Source organism: Mus caroli, chromosome 12 (assembly GCF_900094665.2).
Source record: "Mus caroli chromosome 12, CAROLI_EIJ_v1.1, whole genome shotgun sequence".
NCBI lineage: Eukaryota > Metazoa > Chordata > Mammalia > Rodentia > Muridae > Mus > Mus caroli.
The window spans coordinates 1,022,849-1,040,185 of record NC_034581.1 but is presented as its reverse complement, the minus strand read 5'-3'; the positions used below and the strand labels follow the sequence as shown (position 1 = coordinate 1,040,185).

The following is a 17,337-nucleotide window of genomic DNA, read 5'->3' as shown; positions in this document are numbered from 1 at the left end:
GGACGTCACATGACATATGTTAAGAGCTGTACCCTGGAAGTCAGATGTGGGTGTGCTCCCTGGCTCCTCCCTTCCCAGCCATGGCACTGTGGGATTTTAAAGAGCTCTCTTGAGCTTTGTGTGACTACAGAACTGCCACGATCCTCGCTTACTGGGTGTTGAGAAGGTTAAATGAGATACGCTGCCCAGGGTTTCCCTGAGTTCCTGGGTCCGACGGTAGAATCACAGGTGTGGCCACTAATCCGTGATACAAACTCTGCCAGGCAGTGTGACCTCAGACATTTCAGTGCGCTGAGCCAAGCCTCCCTAGCAGGGCACTTCTGAACAGCACAACATAGCAAGATGTCTCTTTCCTAAATTTGGGGGCAACTGATTTAGTCTTCAGTCTCTTAATATTAACATAGGCACCAGAGTACACAGAGACACAAAAATACATACATCCTCACTGTAAAATGTATGACTTGCAGGGCGCCGTGCTCTCCACGGTGGGCTTTATCTCATTTAACCTTCCATTGTAACTGGAAGCTGCTGTGCTCCTTTCCTTCACAGATGAAGAAACGGAACCTGAGGACCTTTAACTATGTGCATTATTCACAAAGCTAGAAAGAGCTTCCCACTACCAACGTCTTCTTGGAACCTGCCCATGAATTGTTATGTAACCAAAGAAAGTAGACTACCAAATGTACACTGTAAATAACAAAACTGAAGCATTCAGAGAAAAGAGAAACAGGGATGGCATACAGCTCAGTAGCAGGACACTTGTCTACCTCACAGAAGGCTCTGAGTTCCATCCCAGTACTGAAAAAAAAATATATCAATGACTAAAGCTAAGATGGTCAGAGACCATTTACGTGGGAGATTGACTAAGCTAGGCTTGAACAACAATCCTCAGGCCATGTGAAAAGAGTGACAGTTGTTGCGCTCCAGAGGTAGGAAATAGTTATAGTTATATAGTCATATAGTTATAGGACGCCACCGCCATTGGGAATCAATTGGCGGTGGTGGTGCATGCCTTTAATCCCAGCCCTCGGATGGCAGGGCCAGGCAGAGTTCTGAGTTCTGCCAGCCTGGTCTACAGAGTGAGTTCCAGGACAGCCAGGGCTACACAGAGAAACCCTGTCTTGAGACCTTAGGACAGACAGATGGGACCGGGTGGGGGTGGGGGGTGGGGTCAGTCACAGGAATCAAAAGAAGCAGAGTAGATGGTGTCACATTTCTAGATGAGTGGATTACTGAGTGAAGGGATGAAGGAATCTGGGCTCCTTCCTGGTGACAAAGCCATCCCTGAAGATGGCTAATAGCACACTAGTTTGTCTTTCTCCTGGGCTAGAAGAGGTGAAGGAAGGTCTGTTGAGAGTTGGAATAGGAGCAGTGAGTCAGGAGGCTGTGTCCAGAGGCTGAGCTGAAGCACTTCATCTAAGTGCTGGGAGATAAAGAATGGGCATTTTGTGATGGAAAATGGAGGACAGTTCTCATTTACTAGATGTTCAAAGTCACCCTCAGAGAAAGACATCCCAGGCAACATGACAAATGACTGCAAACAGTGTTAAGGTTCTAGAGTCATCAGGCAGTGCTTGAATTAAGGTAAAAAGTGTGCAGTGGACTCATGCAGTCAGTGCTGAGTTCCCGCTCCTCTGCAGCAAGTCCCAGCTCCTCCTGTCAGCCTGTACCTGCCTGTGCAGGTGGAGTCAGTTAAACGTCTCAGGCATCCTCAATAAACGATTTGGAATCTGACTTAATCTCTATCACTTTTATACACTCTTTTAAAATATTCTTTTTAAGCGTGGTGGTGGCACACGCCTCTAATCCCAGCACTTGGGAGGCAGAGGCAGGTGGATTTCTGAGTTCAAGGCCAGCCTGGTCTACAGAGTGAGTTCCAGGACAGCCAGGGCTACACAGAGAAACCCTGTCTTGGAAAAAAAAAAAAAAAAACTAAACTAAAAAAACTAAAACTCTTTTTAAAAAAGCAGAATTTTCTTTCTAGTTTATTTTGTGGTTCCTTTCCTTTTATCAAGATTGTTTTAAAATGTTTAGGGAAGAAAATCACCTATGACGTTCTGCTCCAACAGTTCATCCTTAGAAACAAATAAACAGAATTTTCTGTGTTGATTTGAAAACGGAAAGGCATCGTTGTGCTCATGTGAAGGTCCAGTGGAACAGTCATCATTCATTATAGCCTGTCCTGTCTTCATCATTCATTATAGCCTGTCCTGTCTTCATCATTCATTATAGCCTGTCCTGTCTTCATCATTCATTATAGCCTGTCCTGATGTCTTCTTAGTCCCTTGTTCTGTGTTTACCAAACAGAAACTGGAAAGTGAGTTAGACAGAAGTATAGAAGTCACAGGAATGGTGGCATACAGGCTGGTACATAGAAAAGGAGAAGACAAAGGGAGTGCCACAGTTCAGCTGTGTGAGGCCAGACAGAAAAGAGGAAAGGAACACACAGAGTGGAGGAGCAGGAAGTGGGTTGGGAGGTTGCTGTGAGAAGAGGAGGCCCTGTGAGTTTCCAGAAGAAAAGAATGGAAACAGTAGCTAGAAGAGCCCACTGCGAGAAGGAAGCAGCACTGGAAATGTACCAAAGATGGCGTGTGATAGGCTCCTGAGAGAGCTCAGAGGAGCCAGAAGCCAACCCTGAGAAGCTGGTGACCGAGGACGATGGGGAAGGAGGGATGCTAGCCTAACTCAGCAGATACTGAGGGGCTCCATGGCTCTGTGTCCTGGAGAGGGAGTCAAGGGACACACAAAGGGAGCAAGAAGAGGCCACAGGCTAGCCTGACACAGAAACTTGATGGGACACTGGCCAGCTGAACAGAGGGGTACTAGAAAAAGCTTATATTCCATTTAGAATAGAACATTTTCAGAAACGTTGACTGTAACTGTCATGCATTAGTGATAAATGGCCTAAATAAGGAATTACTAATATAAAGCCCTTTACAACCTTTTGAATATGAGGCACATTTGCCAAAAGTCTTAGTCAATAAGCTACCTGAGAAAGCATTTCTGTTTGTCACCTGGAGCATTCAGAAGTGTGGCCTCTTAATCAGTTCTATAGACAATGTGTTAGTAAGGCTACTGGGGAAAGACTAAGACTGGCTCTGTTTTCTAATAGGAGATGCCAGAACTATGTAAGTTTAAACATTTTTAAGGACTTTATTATAATACTACTAGGAACAGTGGGAAATTTACACTGTTTTCAAATGATGTTTATTGTTTTTGGGGGTTTTTTTGTTTGTTATTTAGCTTATGTGGTTAAGTAAATTGTCTATGAGGGAAAAAAAATCAAAGACAAAATTTCTCTGCTGCTATGTGTTGTGAATCTTAAGTCAGTGTGCAAAGGAGCTGTGTACAGTTTAGCACACTAACCATCCAGATGTGATGCCCAGTGAGGCCAGTGCTGGTGTGCAGCCTGCTGACTTTACTTGGCTAGTACCCAGTTACAGTCTTCATTTCTCAGTGACATAAACATTTTCCCCTATTCGAGTCATCCATAGAATGCTTTTGAGCTACTTTTCCCAGCTAGCATTTGATTTTTAAAACCTACCACTGTGTCCCCAAACTCTGAAGCTAGGCTTTCCCCGGCCTTGACAATATTAGAGAAGACACTCTGAGTCCAGATGGCAACCCTGTAGGAGGCGTGACCAGTCCAGTTTTGGTTTTATTTTAAGTGTGAACTTTCCAGAACCCTGAGCAAAATGAGTGCAGCGATTTTCTTTTTGTAGGACAAGAAGACAGAAGAGTTCTTCTCTGTGGTGACTACAGACTAGAGGAGCTCTAGTGAGTTTCCACTTCACGTAGTACCCACTCATAAGCCGGGGGGGCAGGCCCTTCTGTCTCAACACATCTTTTATTTGTGTTCCAGCAGGTGCAGCAGGTTCAGGTGTTCGCTGACGTCCAGTGTACAGTCAATCTGGTAGGCGGGGACCCTTACCTGAACCAGCCTGGTCCACTGGGAACTCAAAAGCCCACGTCAGGACCACAGACCCCCCAGGCCCAGCAGAAGAGCCTCCTTCAGCAGCTACTGACTGAATAACCACTTTTAAAGGAATGTGAAATTTAAATAATAGACATGCAGAGTTATACAAATATATTATATATTTTTCTGAGATTTTTGATATCTCAATCTGCAGCCATTCTTCAGATCGTAGCATTTGGAGCAAAAAAAAAAAAAAAAAAAGGAAAGAAAAAAAGTTGACTTTTGTTGGGAGGTTGAGAGGTGGTGTTTTTGTTTCCTTCTTTGTAAAGGCCTTGGATATTGAAAAGAATAACAAGGCAGAACAGTTGGACAATCTTATTTCTTGAGCCAAAAGTTAATTATTCTTATTTTTGTAATCAGTCATTGGCTTCTTATCTGGATGAAGGCTTTTGGAGGGAAACCAAAATAACAAGAGGGGAAGACGAAGCCCCACCTCACCGGCTCAGCCCTGTCCCTGCCCTGGAAGAAGAGCCTGTGGGGCTTTGCCTGTCTGTCCACCAAAGGCTGTCACGCTCCTCCCACCGCAGCCTCCCCTCCCCCGGCCCCAGGCAACGTGTGTACAATCAGCTTCTTCAAGCAACCCTGTATCTGTTGGCATCAGGAGAATATTTTGCGTCTATATATGTACCCCTTCTCCTTTTTATAATGATGGAGTTAAACCAAGATGCCTCCAGGAAAGAGGATGAAATTAGTATATTCATTCACCAAGGAATTCAAAAATGCAGTTTGGGGGAAAATGCAATAATTTTTGATGAGATGGGTGAAGGACAAGAACCAAGTTCTATCAATTATTGTAGATATGATTTTCTGATTGAGTCTGCGGGGAAGGCAGCCTGTTCTTTCTGCTTTTACTTTGTTAGCAGCAAGGTAGTTAAAGTTATTTAAAATAAAATTAAGTTTATGATCCGAGTAGCTTTTTTTCCCTTAAATCTCACTGTAAATATATTTTTGATTTCTTGTAGAAATTGATTTTGTTCTGTTTAATTTTATGCTTTTTTTTTCATCCTCTTGGTTTTTCTAAATTTGTGTGTGAAATATAATGTTGATTGAATTGCAATTACATTTGGCTGGTAATTTCATTATCCCAATAACTGTGAAGCCATGTATGGATTTACTTTGGGTCTCATCAAAGTGGCACCGCTGGAAAAGAGCTATTGTAGCTGAGCTAGGGGAGACCACCCCAGAGTGTCCAGGCTCAGCTGATCAAAGTACACAGGCCGCTTGGATGAAGGGAAATCAGTGCTCAAAGAAAATCTCCTTTTTTTTTTTTTTTGTCTCAGAATAACTTTGGGAATTTGAATTTCCATCAGTGCAAATGTGTTTCTCTGCTCTGCTCCGAGGCTAATTGGTACCATGTTACCCCCTTGCCTTGTTACTCTGCTGCACCCCTTCTCATTCTGCCCCCACCCCCACCCCCACCTCCACCTCAAGAAAGGAGCCAGCGAACTGACTCTAGTGCTAGCAGTTGTGCTACAGGCCGGGCGGGCAAGCTTGATTAAGGTGTGACCAGAGGCGGAGGGAGACTCCCTTGCTAACCTTGCCCAGCATCCCTGGGCCTATGGACAGCAACAGTGACCTTCGTCACCAGCTACCTCTGCTCACGTGGCAGAGAAAAGGCCATAAGAACCAATGCAGACAAGGAGCACGGACTCAAGACTTCAAGGAAGAAGCCATTTCCTTCTGCATCTCACCACCCCTGGTACAAAAAACTCCATTGAACGGCATCTACTTAGAAACTACAGGATTTTGAAAACGGTGGAAGGGCTCATGTGGTAGCAACTATGAAACAGAAATAGGACCCTCAGTTACAGACATTATCTTTTTTAGTTTTGCAGAAAATGCATCCCTGATCTCATTCATTTCCAGCTTGAAAGCCCAGCCATGTTACTCTAGTTCCTACCAAACTGCTCTAGGAGGTCATTTCCATTTTGTTTGTGATAATAAACGTGCAGACTTGAGGAAGTTCACCTTTAATTTCAGCATTCCAGATGAAGTTTCCTGCCGCGGCGCTTTGGCGTAAGGACCTAGAAGAGAACAGCAGTAAGGAAAGTTGGAGATGCTAATGCCCTCCCCTATCCCCACTGCACCTTAAAGTATGCATGTCACCTTCAAGGTTTTATAATTGCACTGTTTGTTTTATGTATGTACAGATTAAAAATATTGCTACATTTGAGGAAAATAAAATTGCTTGCTTCTATGTAATTCCTGTCATTCCACAGGAAATTGACTTTTCCAGCTACTGAATAGAATTTGTTTAACAACCTCATGGGCTGCCTCTTCATTTATGCGCTATGGAGGGGAGGGGACATATAGAAAGATTACCGAATCACAGATGATTTCAAATATTAAAGGTTAATAAAAAGAAATGATCCTATAGCCCAAAACCCTTAAAGTTACTCTAAAATGAGCAGGCCAGAAAATGTTGATGGGACCCAAGTCAAGCTGTGCCTGGGGCCTTGAGGGAGCTGACTTAGCTGGGCATTGGTCTGATGAGTAAACTCTGTTGTGGGCTAGGAAACCATCCAGGCAACTCTAAAGAACCATGAAATAGCATGCCCCTCTCAATTACTGATACAGGCGAGGAACTCTACTTGAAGATGTGGTTTCAGTGTGATAGTGTATTTTATAAAAGTTAGGCCCTGGCCAGTGTGAGATGGCTCAGCATCTGTAAACCTAACAACTTTAGTTCTGCTCCTAGAACCCAGAGAGAGGACTCCTCTGGCCTCCACAGGAGTGCTGTGCTCTGCTGTATACACACACACACACACACACACACACACACCAATAGTAATTTTTGTTTAAACTTAGACCCTAAGTAGAACCAATTCCAGAGGGCCTGTTTCTCACATATATTCCCACACATAACTATAGAATCTGCTGTTTAGAATCATATTCTGGGGTGATATGATACATTTTCCTATAGTTGGGATGAGAGAAACTTCTTTTAGATGCAGCCTCCCACTGGCGCAAAGTTATCCTGAGTGGCAGTGGACAGAGAACAGCAAACAGGGACAGTGAGGAAAACTGAGATGCTGGAATGAGGTTCCTAAAGGACAGTTGTCTGCTTACATAGTGCTGACCCTACGCTGACAGTAACTGCTCTTGTCAGAAGAGCACCTGCACTTGAATATCCTGAATGCTCTGTGAGCATCCTCTGCCGCTAAATTTCACTGATGCAATTGAGCCCATACGTTCTTTTTGCTGGAGGTTGAGCCTGTTCTGCCACCAATGTTAGCTTTCTATGCGTATTTTATTTCCATTGCTACCATACTCTTAAGAATGTTGAAAAACAAAAGGCTCTATCATCATTTACCTAGTGAACATATTTTATTTCTTACCCAAGGCTCCAGGAACAAGGAAGGGTGAAAACAAGATTGGCCCCTGCCCTGTGCTGACTTGTGGGGAGTGGTAAAAAGGAGAGAGCTCTGAGAGAGAGAGAGCTCTGAGAGAGAGAGAGAGAGAGAGAGAGAGAGAGAGGCCATGCCCGGAGGTGAGGGCATTCTTCCTTGCACAGAGCTGGCATTAGAGGTAAGGTACTGAGATTACAGCAGACAGCACCATGAAGGGTGGATCCAGGGCAGATTTGAGGAGCATGGGAAGGGGCCATAGAGAACTGGCTGCTGGAACTATTGGCCAGTGTGTGGAGCACTCATAAACAAGCTCGCAGAGATCTGTCAGCTGGTAGGGCCGGAAGGGGCTGACTCAGTAGGAATGTGTGCTAGGCTTGGGGGCCTTGCTTGAAAGTCATAGCAGCTGAGAAGAGCTAAGGTCTCTTCCATAACTAGCCCTACCCAACCAGAAGCAGAGCCTTCTGTTCCTTCTGTCCACCCATCCGTAGCTGGTGATATTAAAGCCATTCAAAGTACATGTATGCTCTAACAATTTCTAAAGTGGTTAGGATCATGACCTCTGCCTCTGCAGATCTTTGAGAGAGCTGTAGACATGAATCAAGTTCTACTAAATTATGACATAAAAAACTGTTTATCAGTGTGGGGACATGAAATCCAGCTTTAAAATTTTATCATATGTGAGTGTTTCACCTGCATGTCTGTATGTGTGCCACATGAGCTCCTGGTACCTGCAGAGGTCAGCAGAAGGCATTGAACCCCCTGGAACTGGACTTACAGATGATTGTGAGCCACCATGGGGGTGCTGGGAACTGAACCTGGCACCTCTGCAAAGGCAACAGTGCTCTAATCCCTGAGGCATTCCTCCAGCCATGTGTTTTAATTGCAGACTATTGTCCTATCCTGGACTAGATGATTCAGGACAGTTAAGAGTCTACAGACTTTAATCTCATGCATGACCTTAAGCCCAGCTTTCTTCTGTGAAGTGTGCTAAATACAGCATTGAAAAGAAGAGCAAGAGGTCAAAGGTGGAGAAGAGAGAACCCGACCCCTTTTCTGGAGACTGAGAACTTGTCCTTTGGGTCCTCAGGTTAATGGGGGAGGGGTTCTTTGGCATGTACAATATAGTATGTCTCAGCACAGCTAACAGGAAGTGAAGAATGGACTGTCTGAAACAGAGTCAGCGCTTTAGCTTAAAAAAAATTATAGAGCCGGGCGGTGGTGGCACACGCCTTTAATTCCAGCACTTGGGAGGCAGAGGCAGGCGGATTTCTGAGTTCGAGGCCAGCCTGGTCTACAGAAGTGAGTTCCAGGACAGCCAGGGCTACACAGAGAAACCCTGTCTCAGAAAACCAAAACAAAACAAAGTAAAACAAAAAAAAACAAACAACCAAAAAAAAATTATAGAAGGTGAGGGTTAGAGGCAGGTTATAAGAATGTCTGATGGATGCTGGAGAAATATAGCTCAGTGGTTAAGAGTACCAACTGCTTTTCCAAAGGTCTTGAGTTCAAATCCCAGTAACCACAGGGTGGCTCAGAACCATCCATAACGAAATCTGATGCCTTCTTCTGGAGTGTCTGAAGACAGCTACAGTGTACTTACACATAATAAATAAGAAAGAAGAAGGAGGAGGAGGAAGAGGAGGAGGGAGAATCGGAGGAGGGAGGGAGAAGAGGAGGAGGAGGAGGAACAAGAGGAAGAAGAAGAAAAGAATGACAGGATTTGAGGTACAGCTCAGATGGCACTCACCTAGCACACATGGGACCCTGGGTGGACCCCAGCTCTGTGTGTTGCTATCAGGGTCCTTTCCATGAAGCAGGGTCATTGTACAGTCTATAAGTCTAAGACAATAGGCTTCATGAATCACAGTTGGAAGCGTTCTCATCTGTGCTGTTTATCCTTTTGATGGTGAAGCCTTCCCACATGCTGTGAATTTAGCTCTGCCGTAATCATTTATCCTTTGTTCAGAATTCTACAACCAGAAAAAGCAAGTAAAGAGTAAAACTACCTTCTCATCAGACATTCCTCCCACCCCGTGGCCAGAGGGCCTACGATTTAGAACAAAGTTAAAACAAACAAACAAACAAAAAACAAACAAACAAAAAAAAAAAAAAAACCCAGGCTATAAAAATAGCTTCTGTTTCTGATGAGCTGATGTGTGACAGACATGGACAGCACCAGAGATAACTTTCTGAGCTGCCTGTTTCCCACGGTGGGGACTCCATAGCTCTTAAACCAGTGCTTCTCAGCCTTCCTAATGCTGAAACCCTTCATCACGCTGTGATGACCCCAACCATAAAACTATTTTGTTGCTACCTCATAACTGTAATTTTGCTACTATTATGAATTGTAATGTAAATCTCTTTTTTTTTTTTTTTTTTTGAGACAGGGTTTCTCTGTGCAGCCTTGGCTGTCCTGGAACTCACTCTGTAGACCAGGCTGGCCTCGAACTCAGAAATCCGCCTGCCTCTGCCTCCCGAGTGCTGGGATTAAAGGTGTGCGTGTGCCACCACGCCTGGCGTAATGTAAGTATCTTACCTGCAGGATATCTGATCTGTGGCCCCTGGGAAAGGGTTGTGACCCACAGGTTGAGAACTACTGTCGTAAATGTTGCTATCTCTTTCCACTCTCCCAGGAAGTCCCTCTCCATTCTTTTCACCTGTGTTTGATCTTTCAGCATCCCTGTTCCTCCACGTAGAGCAGGCCTATTCACAGATGTTGAAACTGAATCCCCAATTTATGGTGAAGGGGCTCAGAAATTTTGGCCTATGAGTTAGATGTTGAGCTTTGGGATGAAACCCTTTAGTGCTGCATAGAACCACCATTAAAGATGAGACAATCAGATACCAACATAAAGGCTGGGAACCACAGGGCTCTGCTGTTGTCATGATTGTTTCTGATGGGTTTTCACTTCATTGCATAGACGAGGCTGGCCTCAAACTCACAGAGATCTCTACCTGGCTCCATTTCTCTGCCGACTTAAAGGTATGTACCACCATACCTGCTTAAGGCTGATGATTCTTTTTAAGATTTATTTTACTTACCTGGAGGCCAACAGAAGGCATTAGATGGCATCAGATTCCCTGGAGCTGGAGTCACACAAGTGTATGTGCCATGTGCAAGGACTGGAACTCTGGTCCTCTGAAAGAGGAGCAAACACTCCTAACCACTCAATGCTGTCCCGTTTTGTTTTAGCTCCAACACTGGGAATCCTAATGAATTCAAAATTATTCTTTAGAACTTAAGTCCTATAGAGGCTTCTGAAGGTTTTTATTTTGAAAATAAAACAGCCATTGGAAGCTGTTACTTGTGACTGTTCATGCCTAGAGCAAATCTCAAATCAGCTTGAGTATGGCAACCTCTGCTCTCTAGAAAACACATGCTCCATGCATGCGTGTGGCCTTTATTCTCTGTCTGCTGCTGAGGCAGGGTCTCTCTTCACAGACCAGGCAGGCTTTGAACTCGAAATCCTCCTGCCTCAGCCTCCAGGAAGCTAGAAATGCATGCCTGAACCACCACACTCAGGCTACTACTGATCCTCATGCTTAAATTAACTGTTGCCATATTCATTTCTGCCTTGTCTATAATGATTTTTCATCCTCAGGGCCCTGCTCCAGAACCTTCCCTGGTTACAGCACTTGCTTTGCACTCACTGCTGGGTTTGCTTCATTAGCACTTGGCTGTATGCACACTGGTCTTTTCTCCACTAAATTGTTAAGTCTCCTCAGAATCTTTGCAGCAGCAGCCTCTTGAATGCTGACTGGAGTACTTCAACCACTAAGGGACAAGTCAGCACTGAGTTGTCCCCCTGCAGTCAGCATCACTGTGTTTCCAAAAGGTTACAAATGTGTGCACAACTTGCATGGCATAGTTCTGTTTCCATGTTTTCCCTTTTTCATGAAATGTGAAGAAAACTTTTTTACTAGTCTTTGAAAGTCTCCAAATGCAGGACCTGAACCAGGCTGAAGATCACGGAAACACTTGAGGTTTCCTTCCCAAATGAGCAGAAACTGGATCCTATCTCTTTCTGATCTGCAGTATGGACCTCTGAAAAGCACATTTAGTGTTAAGATTAAGCAAAACGGGGATGGCTCTGAAATTTCTTAGACTCGCATTTAAGGCCAGTGCCTCTGAAAGCTGCCCACTCAAACTGTGTGCCGGAGGGATCCAGTCAGTTAGCAGGGAGATCTCAGACCTCAGAGGTTTTACCTGGGATTTCTTTCCTTAAAGCAGCCCAGTCCTGCTCAGCTCTGCTTTGCTCTTGGTTCTAAGATGATCATTGTACAACTGCCTTTCCCATAGACTCCACGCTGCCTGTTCATTTTCCATTTTAACCTATAAACTTGTATAAACACAAGCACATTTAAGTTGGTTCTCACCTGAACCTTCCTCTGTTAGGAATTACATTTTAATGATGATTACTCCGTAATCTAGAATTTAGAGTTGAAATCATACTGTGGAGAATGGTCCCTATTGAACATTCTCTATTTAAAGACTCATGTGCCTCTATTTAGGCTCCAAATTGTCCTCCAATCTCCCCTTGAAAGCTTTTCATTAAGGAAATCCCCAAGCATATATGAAAGTAGAAGCAATAATGTAAAGATCTAGTTCTCATTTGAGAACTTATGGCCCTAGGTGACCTGTCTTAAGTGATTTTATGGTCCAATCCTAACTGATCTACCTAATGTGATCTTACGATCCTAAGTCAATGGCTCTCAACCTGTGGACCCCTTTGGGGAGGAAGGGGTCACATATCAGAGATCTTGCATATCAGATATTTACACTAAATTATAATTAGCAAAAATACAGTTATGGTGCTCGCTTCGGCAGCACATATACTAAAATTGGAACGATACAGAGAAGATTAGCATGGCCCCTGCGCAAGGATGACACGCAAATTCGTGAAGCGTTCCATATTTTTTACAGAGACAAAGTTCGTAGCTGTGATGAAAGGATGGACCATTTAGAGACTGCCGTATCCAGGGATCCATCCCATAATCAGCTTCTAAACGCTGACACCATTGCATACACTAGCAAGATTTTGCTGAAAGGACCCAAATATAGCTGTCTCTTGTGAGACGATGCCGGGGCCTAGCAAACACAGGAGTGGATGTTCACAGTCAGCTATTGGATGTATCACAGGGCTCCCAATGGAGAAGCTAGAGAAAGTACCCAAGGAGCTAAAGGGATCTGCAACCCTATTGTTGGAACAACATGATGTACTAACCAGAACCCCGGAGCTCTTGTCTCTAGCTGCATATGTATCGAAAGATGACCTAGTCGGCCATCAATGGAAAGAGAGGCCCATTGGACTTGCAAACTTTATATGCCCCAATATAGGGGAATGCCAGGGCCAAAAGAATGGGAATGGGTGGGTAGGGAAGTGGGGGGGTGCTATGGGGGACTTTTGGGATAGCATTGGAAATGTAATTGAGGAAAATATGTAATAAAAATATTAAAAATTAAAAAAAAATACAGTTATGAAGTGTTGTTGGAAATATTTAATCGGGGGTTTCTAATCCTCCTCCTTAAACCATTCAGTTCCAAGATAAAAGACACAAACCCTTTATATCTATGATAATCCTTTAAAGCACTAGAGCTGGACAGATATCAGCCTTCTAAGCTATTAGTAACTCCTTCCCTGTCAATAACCCCGAGTTATAACTTGCCATGTTGTGTCTGGCCACTCTAACTCTGACTGGCCAGCCCTCATGCCCATGTTTTCATGATTCACCTACCTATGGCATCTTCTCTTCTCTCCACCTTCCCCTCCCCTTTCTCATGGTGTCCGATCTCAGTCCCCAAGTGTTGGGCATTGGGCTATGCAAAGACAGTCTGGTTTCCAGTCAAGCTGAGATGTTGAACCCCGAGACCCAATGGTGATAATTCACCTACATGGGACAGAAGGAGTTCTCTCATGTCTCCTGGAACTCTGGCTCCTGTGGAAGTTACTGCCCCCTGAGCCCCCACAAGAGGAGCATGGTTAGTAGTCATGTAGACAATGTCCCAAGCTTCTGACCTTCAGGCTAAACTCCTCCCCAGTTACCTAGCAACAGAAAAGATAACAGCATACTTTAAAAGGAGCTGTTTAGCCCCTCCTTACTCTCACTCTTCTCTCCTCTCTCTCCCTCACTCTCCCTCTTACTCTCTATAGCCTTTCTTCTTTCTCTCTCCTTTCCCCTTTGTCTCCTCTTAGCCATGGCTGGTCTCTCTCTCTCTCTTTCCACCTTCTCTCTTTCCCCCTGCCTTTCTACAATAAAGCTCTAAAACCATAGACTGTCTCTGTTCATCAAGGCCCACTGCACTTACTCTCACCTGCGTGGGAACCTTTCTCCCTCAGCCCTCTCTCCCATAACCCCAGGGCACAGGGTGTCTCCCCAGGGTCCCTTGGTTTCGGGGGCTGCCCTTGTCCACCCCCAAACCCCTGTCGAGTGGGGTCAGTGGCTTAGATGCCCACCCGGGGCTGAGTGGAAAGCATCTCCCACGTCTGCCTGCCCATAGCATAGGTGGAACTCTGGCCGGACGTGGGCTATCCTCCCTTCCCCCTCTTTCCCCAGCCCCCTTTTAGTTCCCACACCCAAGCCTAGGGAAGGAAACCCTGCCTATCTCTCTTCTGCCTAGCTATATGCTATAGGCATCTTTACTGACCAATCAGGAAAAACTTGGAGGGCAAGGTTACACAGCATCACTTGGTGTGCATGAGAACCTTCTCGTCCCTGTGGTAACCAGGGCCAGTATTTAGCATTGCGACACATAGCAACAGACCAACCCTCAACAGTGAAGTAGCAATGAAATAATTTTATGGTTGAGGGATCACCAAAACATAAGGAACTATATTATAGAGTCACAGGTAAACAGGCTTCCCCTCCCCCCAAGGTCTACCTCAAAGAAGCTGAGATTCTATAAGGCTTTGACTTATAAAAACTGCAATATCTATTTTAGGTAATGAATTTTTTTTGAGAAAGTAGTAAAGATTTTTGTCAATACAAGATAACACAAATAAATTTTTTTTACAACAATCTTAGACTCCAGGGCTTCTCTATGAGGTTAGCTCATTATGTAAACAGACTACTTACTATCTAAAGTGATCGAGCAATAGTACGTTGAGTGTTCAACAGCCTTGTGAACAATGAGGAGACACAAAAGGGCACCTCCTTGCCTCCTTTCCTCGGTAAGATGTGTTACTGAACAGATGAGGCTAGCTTGGTGGAAAACGGTCTCAATGTTATCAGAATACAGTGGCGCCAAGTTCATGTGAACCTGAAGACTATATAATCCAGTCATACCTATCGTCTTCTTTACTCTAACAAAAGCTTAAGCTGGTGTGGCTATGCACACCTTCAATCCCAGCACTGGACGGCAGAGGCAGGCACATCTTCTCTGGGCATCTACTGATTGAGTGAGTTTCAGGCTAGCCACAGCTACAAAGTGAGACGCTGTCTCAAAACAAAACACACAACTAAAAAAGCCTAATATGCAGGAAGTAGGGGTGACTCCCGCTCGGTGGTAGAGCACTTGCCAAAAATGAGCAAGTCCCTGCCTGGGCTTAATCTTCAGTAATGGAATTAGAGTGGGGAACCATTTGCCAGTATGAAACCAGCATCATACTGAATTAGAAGTTAAATTAATTTCATGTTAAAATGCGGGGGCAAAAAAGGGGCCGTATAAGACCTAGTGTTTGTCCTGTGACACAGCAGATCCGGCCCAAGAGAACAAAGTGGTGTGCTGGATCAACCAAGAGAAAGAACTTGAGCTGGGCTCTGGTGGTGACCCCCTTTAACCCCAGCACTCGGGAGGCTGGCAGGTGGATCTCTGTAAGTTCAAGGCCAGCCTGGTCTTCAGAGCTAATTCTAGGACAGCCAGGACTACACATAGAATCCCTGTCTTGAAAGAAAGAAAAAGAAAAAGAGAGGGGGGTTGGGGGAGAACAATCTGTGGTTCAGCTTAGAAAGCCAGGGTCCTACAAGCTGTGCCCAGCTCTCGAGAAGTCCAGGCTAATGCATGTCAGGAGGCCTCTGCTGTGCAAGCTGGTTGGTGGGCACCTCTACCTTGATTTGTCAGTGTTCATAGTGATCAAGGGAAAAGAATCAAGAGGCCTTAGTATTGGAAGCACTCCAGCATAATTTACCTAGGAAAGCAAGGATCAGAGTCCTTCTCTAGGATAAATGATTTAAAAAAAAAAATAGTGAGGTCCTCAACGCTACACCACTGACATTTTCCACCAACCTGAAAGCAGTGTTTTTTCTCACTCACCCAAGGACAATCTGCACACTCACTCAGGCCTCAGTTAGCCACATCACTCCTATGTCAGAGCCCAGGGAAGTTGCAGACCCTGGACAGAGCATTCTAGAAGCCAGTGGGTGTGAGCACATTCAGGTCACGGGGTTTGAGATTATGGGTTCGAAGTGGTTGCTTCTTTCCTTCTACCATTGGGACATCCATCTTTGGTGGCTTGAAGGTTGCTGGATCTTCACCCACTCGTGTGGCCTGGGCACACCCCATCTCCATAGGAGAGGGTCTTGGGGGCACCTTTGTAAACCTGAATAGCAAAACCAGAATCTGATTTCTGCAGGGGTCGTGGTCCAAAGAGGCTCCATTTGTCTGCTGAGTTCCTATCATTTCCACTCCCAGGATCCATGGTATGAGGATTTGGAGCAGATAAGGCTGTGGAGGAGCCAGATGGGAACCGGCCTCTGACTTCTGCTTAGGGGAAGTGTGAGGGGTACTGCTCGGGGTGGACTGGGCTGATGCAGGGTGCTTCTCTTCTTTTTGCTGTCTCTCCACTCTGCAGCTTTAGCTTCTGCCACTAGAAGGTACTTGGTCTCTTCCATGGTAAGGCCCTTATGGGGTGTGTAGCCAGCATCTCTCAGTCCTGCCTGTTGTTCAAAACGCTGGATGCTCTCCTGTGTCTGCTTTGTGATCAGGGAACTCATGATGACAGAGCTAGCTTTAGCCTTCACCACAGGGGCCTTGTCTGAACTGTCAGTAGCTGGTGATAGAGTCCCAGCAAGGGAAGAGACACTGGCCGCGCCCTCCTCTGTCTGGTCAAGATGCTGATACTTGCACTCTGGAATCACTGGCTTCCAGGGGATGCTGCCCATGTCCGATGGAGGAGGAGTCATGGGCGCAGGGTCCTCTAGGGCATCATAGCTGAATACTTGACGGCACATCCCGATGGGCAGGGACATCTTGCCTAGAGGCCCACTGGGAGCAAGAGCACAGTGAAATGACGCCCGGACTATGCGGACAGACAGATGTTAATAAGGAGCATTGCCCAGCTTCTGCAAATTAGCGAAGCTTCTGAGGAAGGGTCCATCCAGAGGCTCTGCTTGCCCACCACCTGCGGCCCGACTTCCCTCACTAAAGAGGCTCGAGGCTCCAGATGGCCCAAGAGGCTGCTGGGCTGAACAGAGCCAAGCCATCGTGAGAGCGCGACAAACACTCCCCGACCGGTAATGAATTTTTTTTTTTTCAGTTTATATTCCCACCATCACTTAGTAGGAACTCTCCTTCACCACACTGATTCGGTAATGAATTTTTAAAAATATAATTTAATAGTTGAACTGAGAGATGGGTTAATAGGTTAAAAAAAATTGTCACACTAACCTGATAACCTGAGTTTAATCCCCAAAACCTGTGTCAAAGTATGTAAAATGAATTATTTATCCTAGCTAGTTCCCAATAATGACACAGAGAAACCAAGATTTGTTTCCAAACTTCACCTGGGGCAGTCAAATGATCTGTCTTAACCCCCTAAGCTAATCTGGCTACCTCACAGCCAACATAGCAATAATACTTCTGTTTTTTGCTGAACTCTCAAGAACTCACTTCTCTTTCCCCGTGGCAGATCTACAACTTGCTTCCTTTCTCCCAGTCCCTTGGATGGTAGAAGTCCCACCCTTATTCTCTCTTCTGCCCAGCCACTGGATGGTCAGCATTCATTGACAGAGAATAAATGGTAAGAATTATTGTACAAACTTGAGACAGGAGATTCTCGACAGTGTCCTGTCATG

The 17,337-nt window shown here is 45.1% G+C and overlaps 1 protein-coding gene, 1 long non-coding RNA gene, 1 other non-coding gene and 1 pseudogene across 9 annotated transcripts in view; 2 read left to right on the top strand and 2 right to left on the bottom strand.

Moving 5' to 3' along the window:
• Positions 1–6,242, top strand: part of Ncoa1 (nuclear receptor coactivator 1) — a 234,321-nt gene extending 228,079 nt beyond the window's left edge. For 3 of the 6 annotated variants that reach the window (XM_029484858.1, XM_021178633.2, XM_029484859.1), the window contains one exon: positions 3,863–4,262. In XM_029484858.1, coding sequence (XP_029340718.1) covers positions 3,863–4,033 — 171 coding nt within the window. In that variant the 3' untranslated portion in view covers positions 4,034–4,262. Of the gene's footprint in view, positions 1–3,722; positions 3,778–3,862 lie in introns of all 6 variants that reach the window. The other 3 variants (XM_029484861.1, XM_021178636.2, XM_029484860.1) reach the window with 3 other exon arrangements.
• LOC110306511 lies at positions 5,934–13,155 on the bottom strand. Its single transcript, XR_002379297.1, has 3 exons — positions 13,063–13,155; positions 9,074–9,296; positions 5,934–6,000 (listed from the first exon to the last, which is right to left on the bottom strand). It is a non-coding gene; the product is annotated as an uncharacterized LOC110306511 (long non-coding RNA).
• On the top strand, positions 12,139–12,245 carry LOC115032896. Its single transcript, XR_003838544.1, has one exon. It is a non-coding gene; the product is annotated as a U6 spliceosomal RNA (small nuclear RNA).
• Positions 13,156–15,251: 2,096 nt separating the features above from the next.
• LOC110307334 lies at positions 15,252–16,793 on the bottom strand (annotated as a pseudogene). The gene has a single exon (XR_003838427.1). The product of XR_003838427.1 is annotated as a putative monooxygenase p33MONOX pseudogene (transcript).
• Between the last annotated feature and the right edge of the window lie 544 nt (positions 16,794–17,337).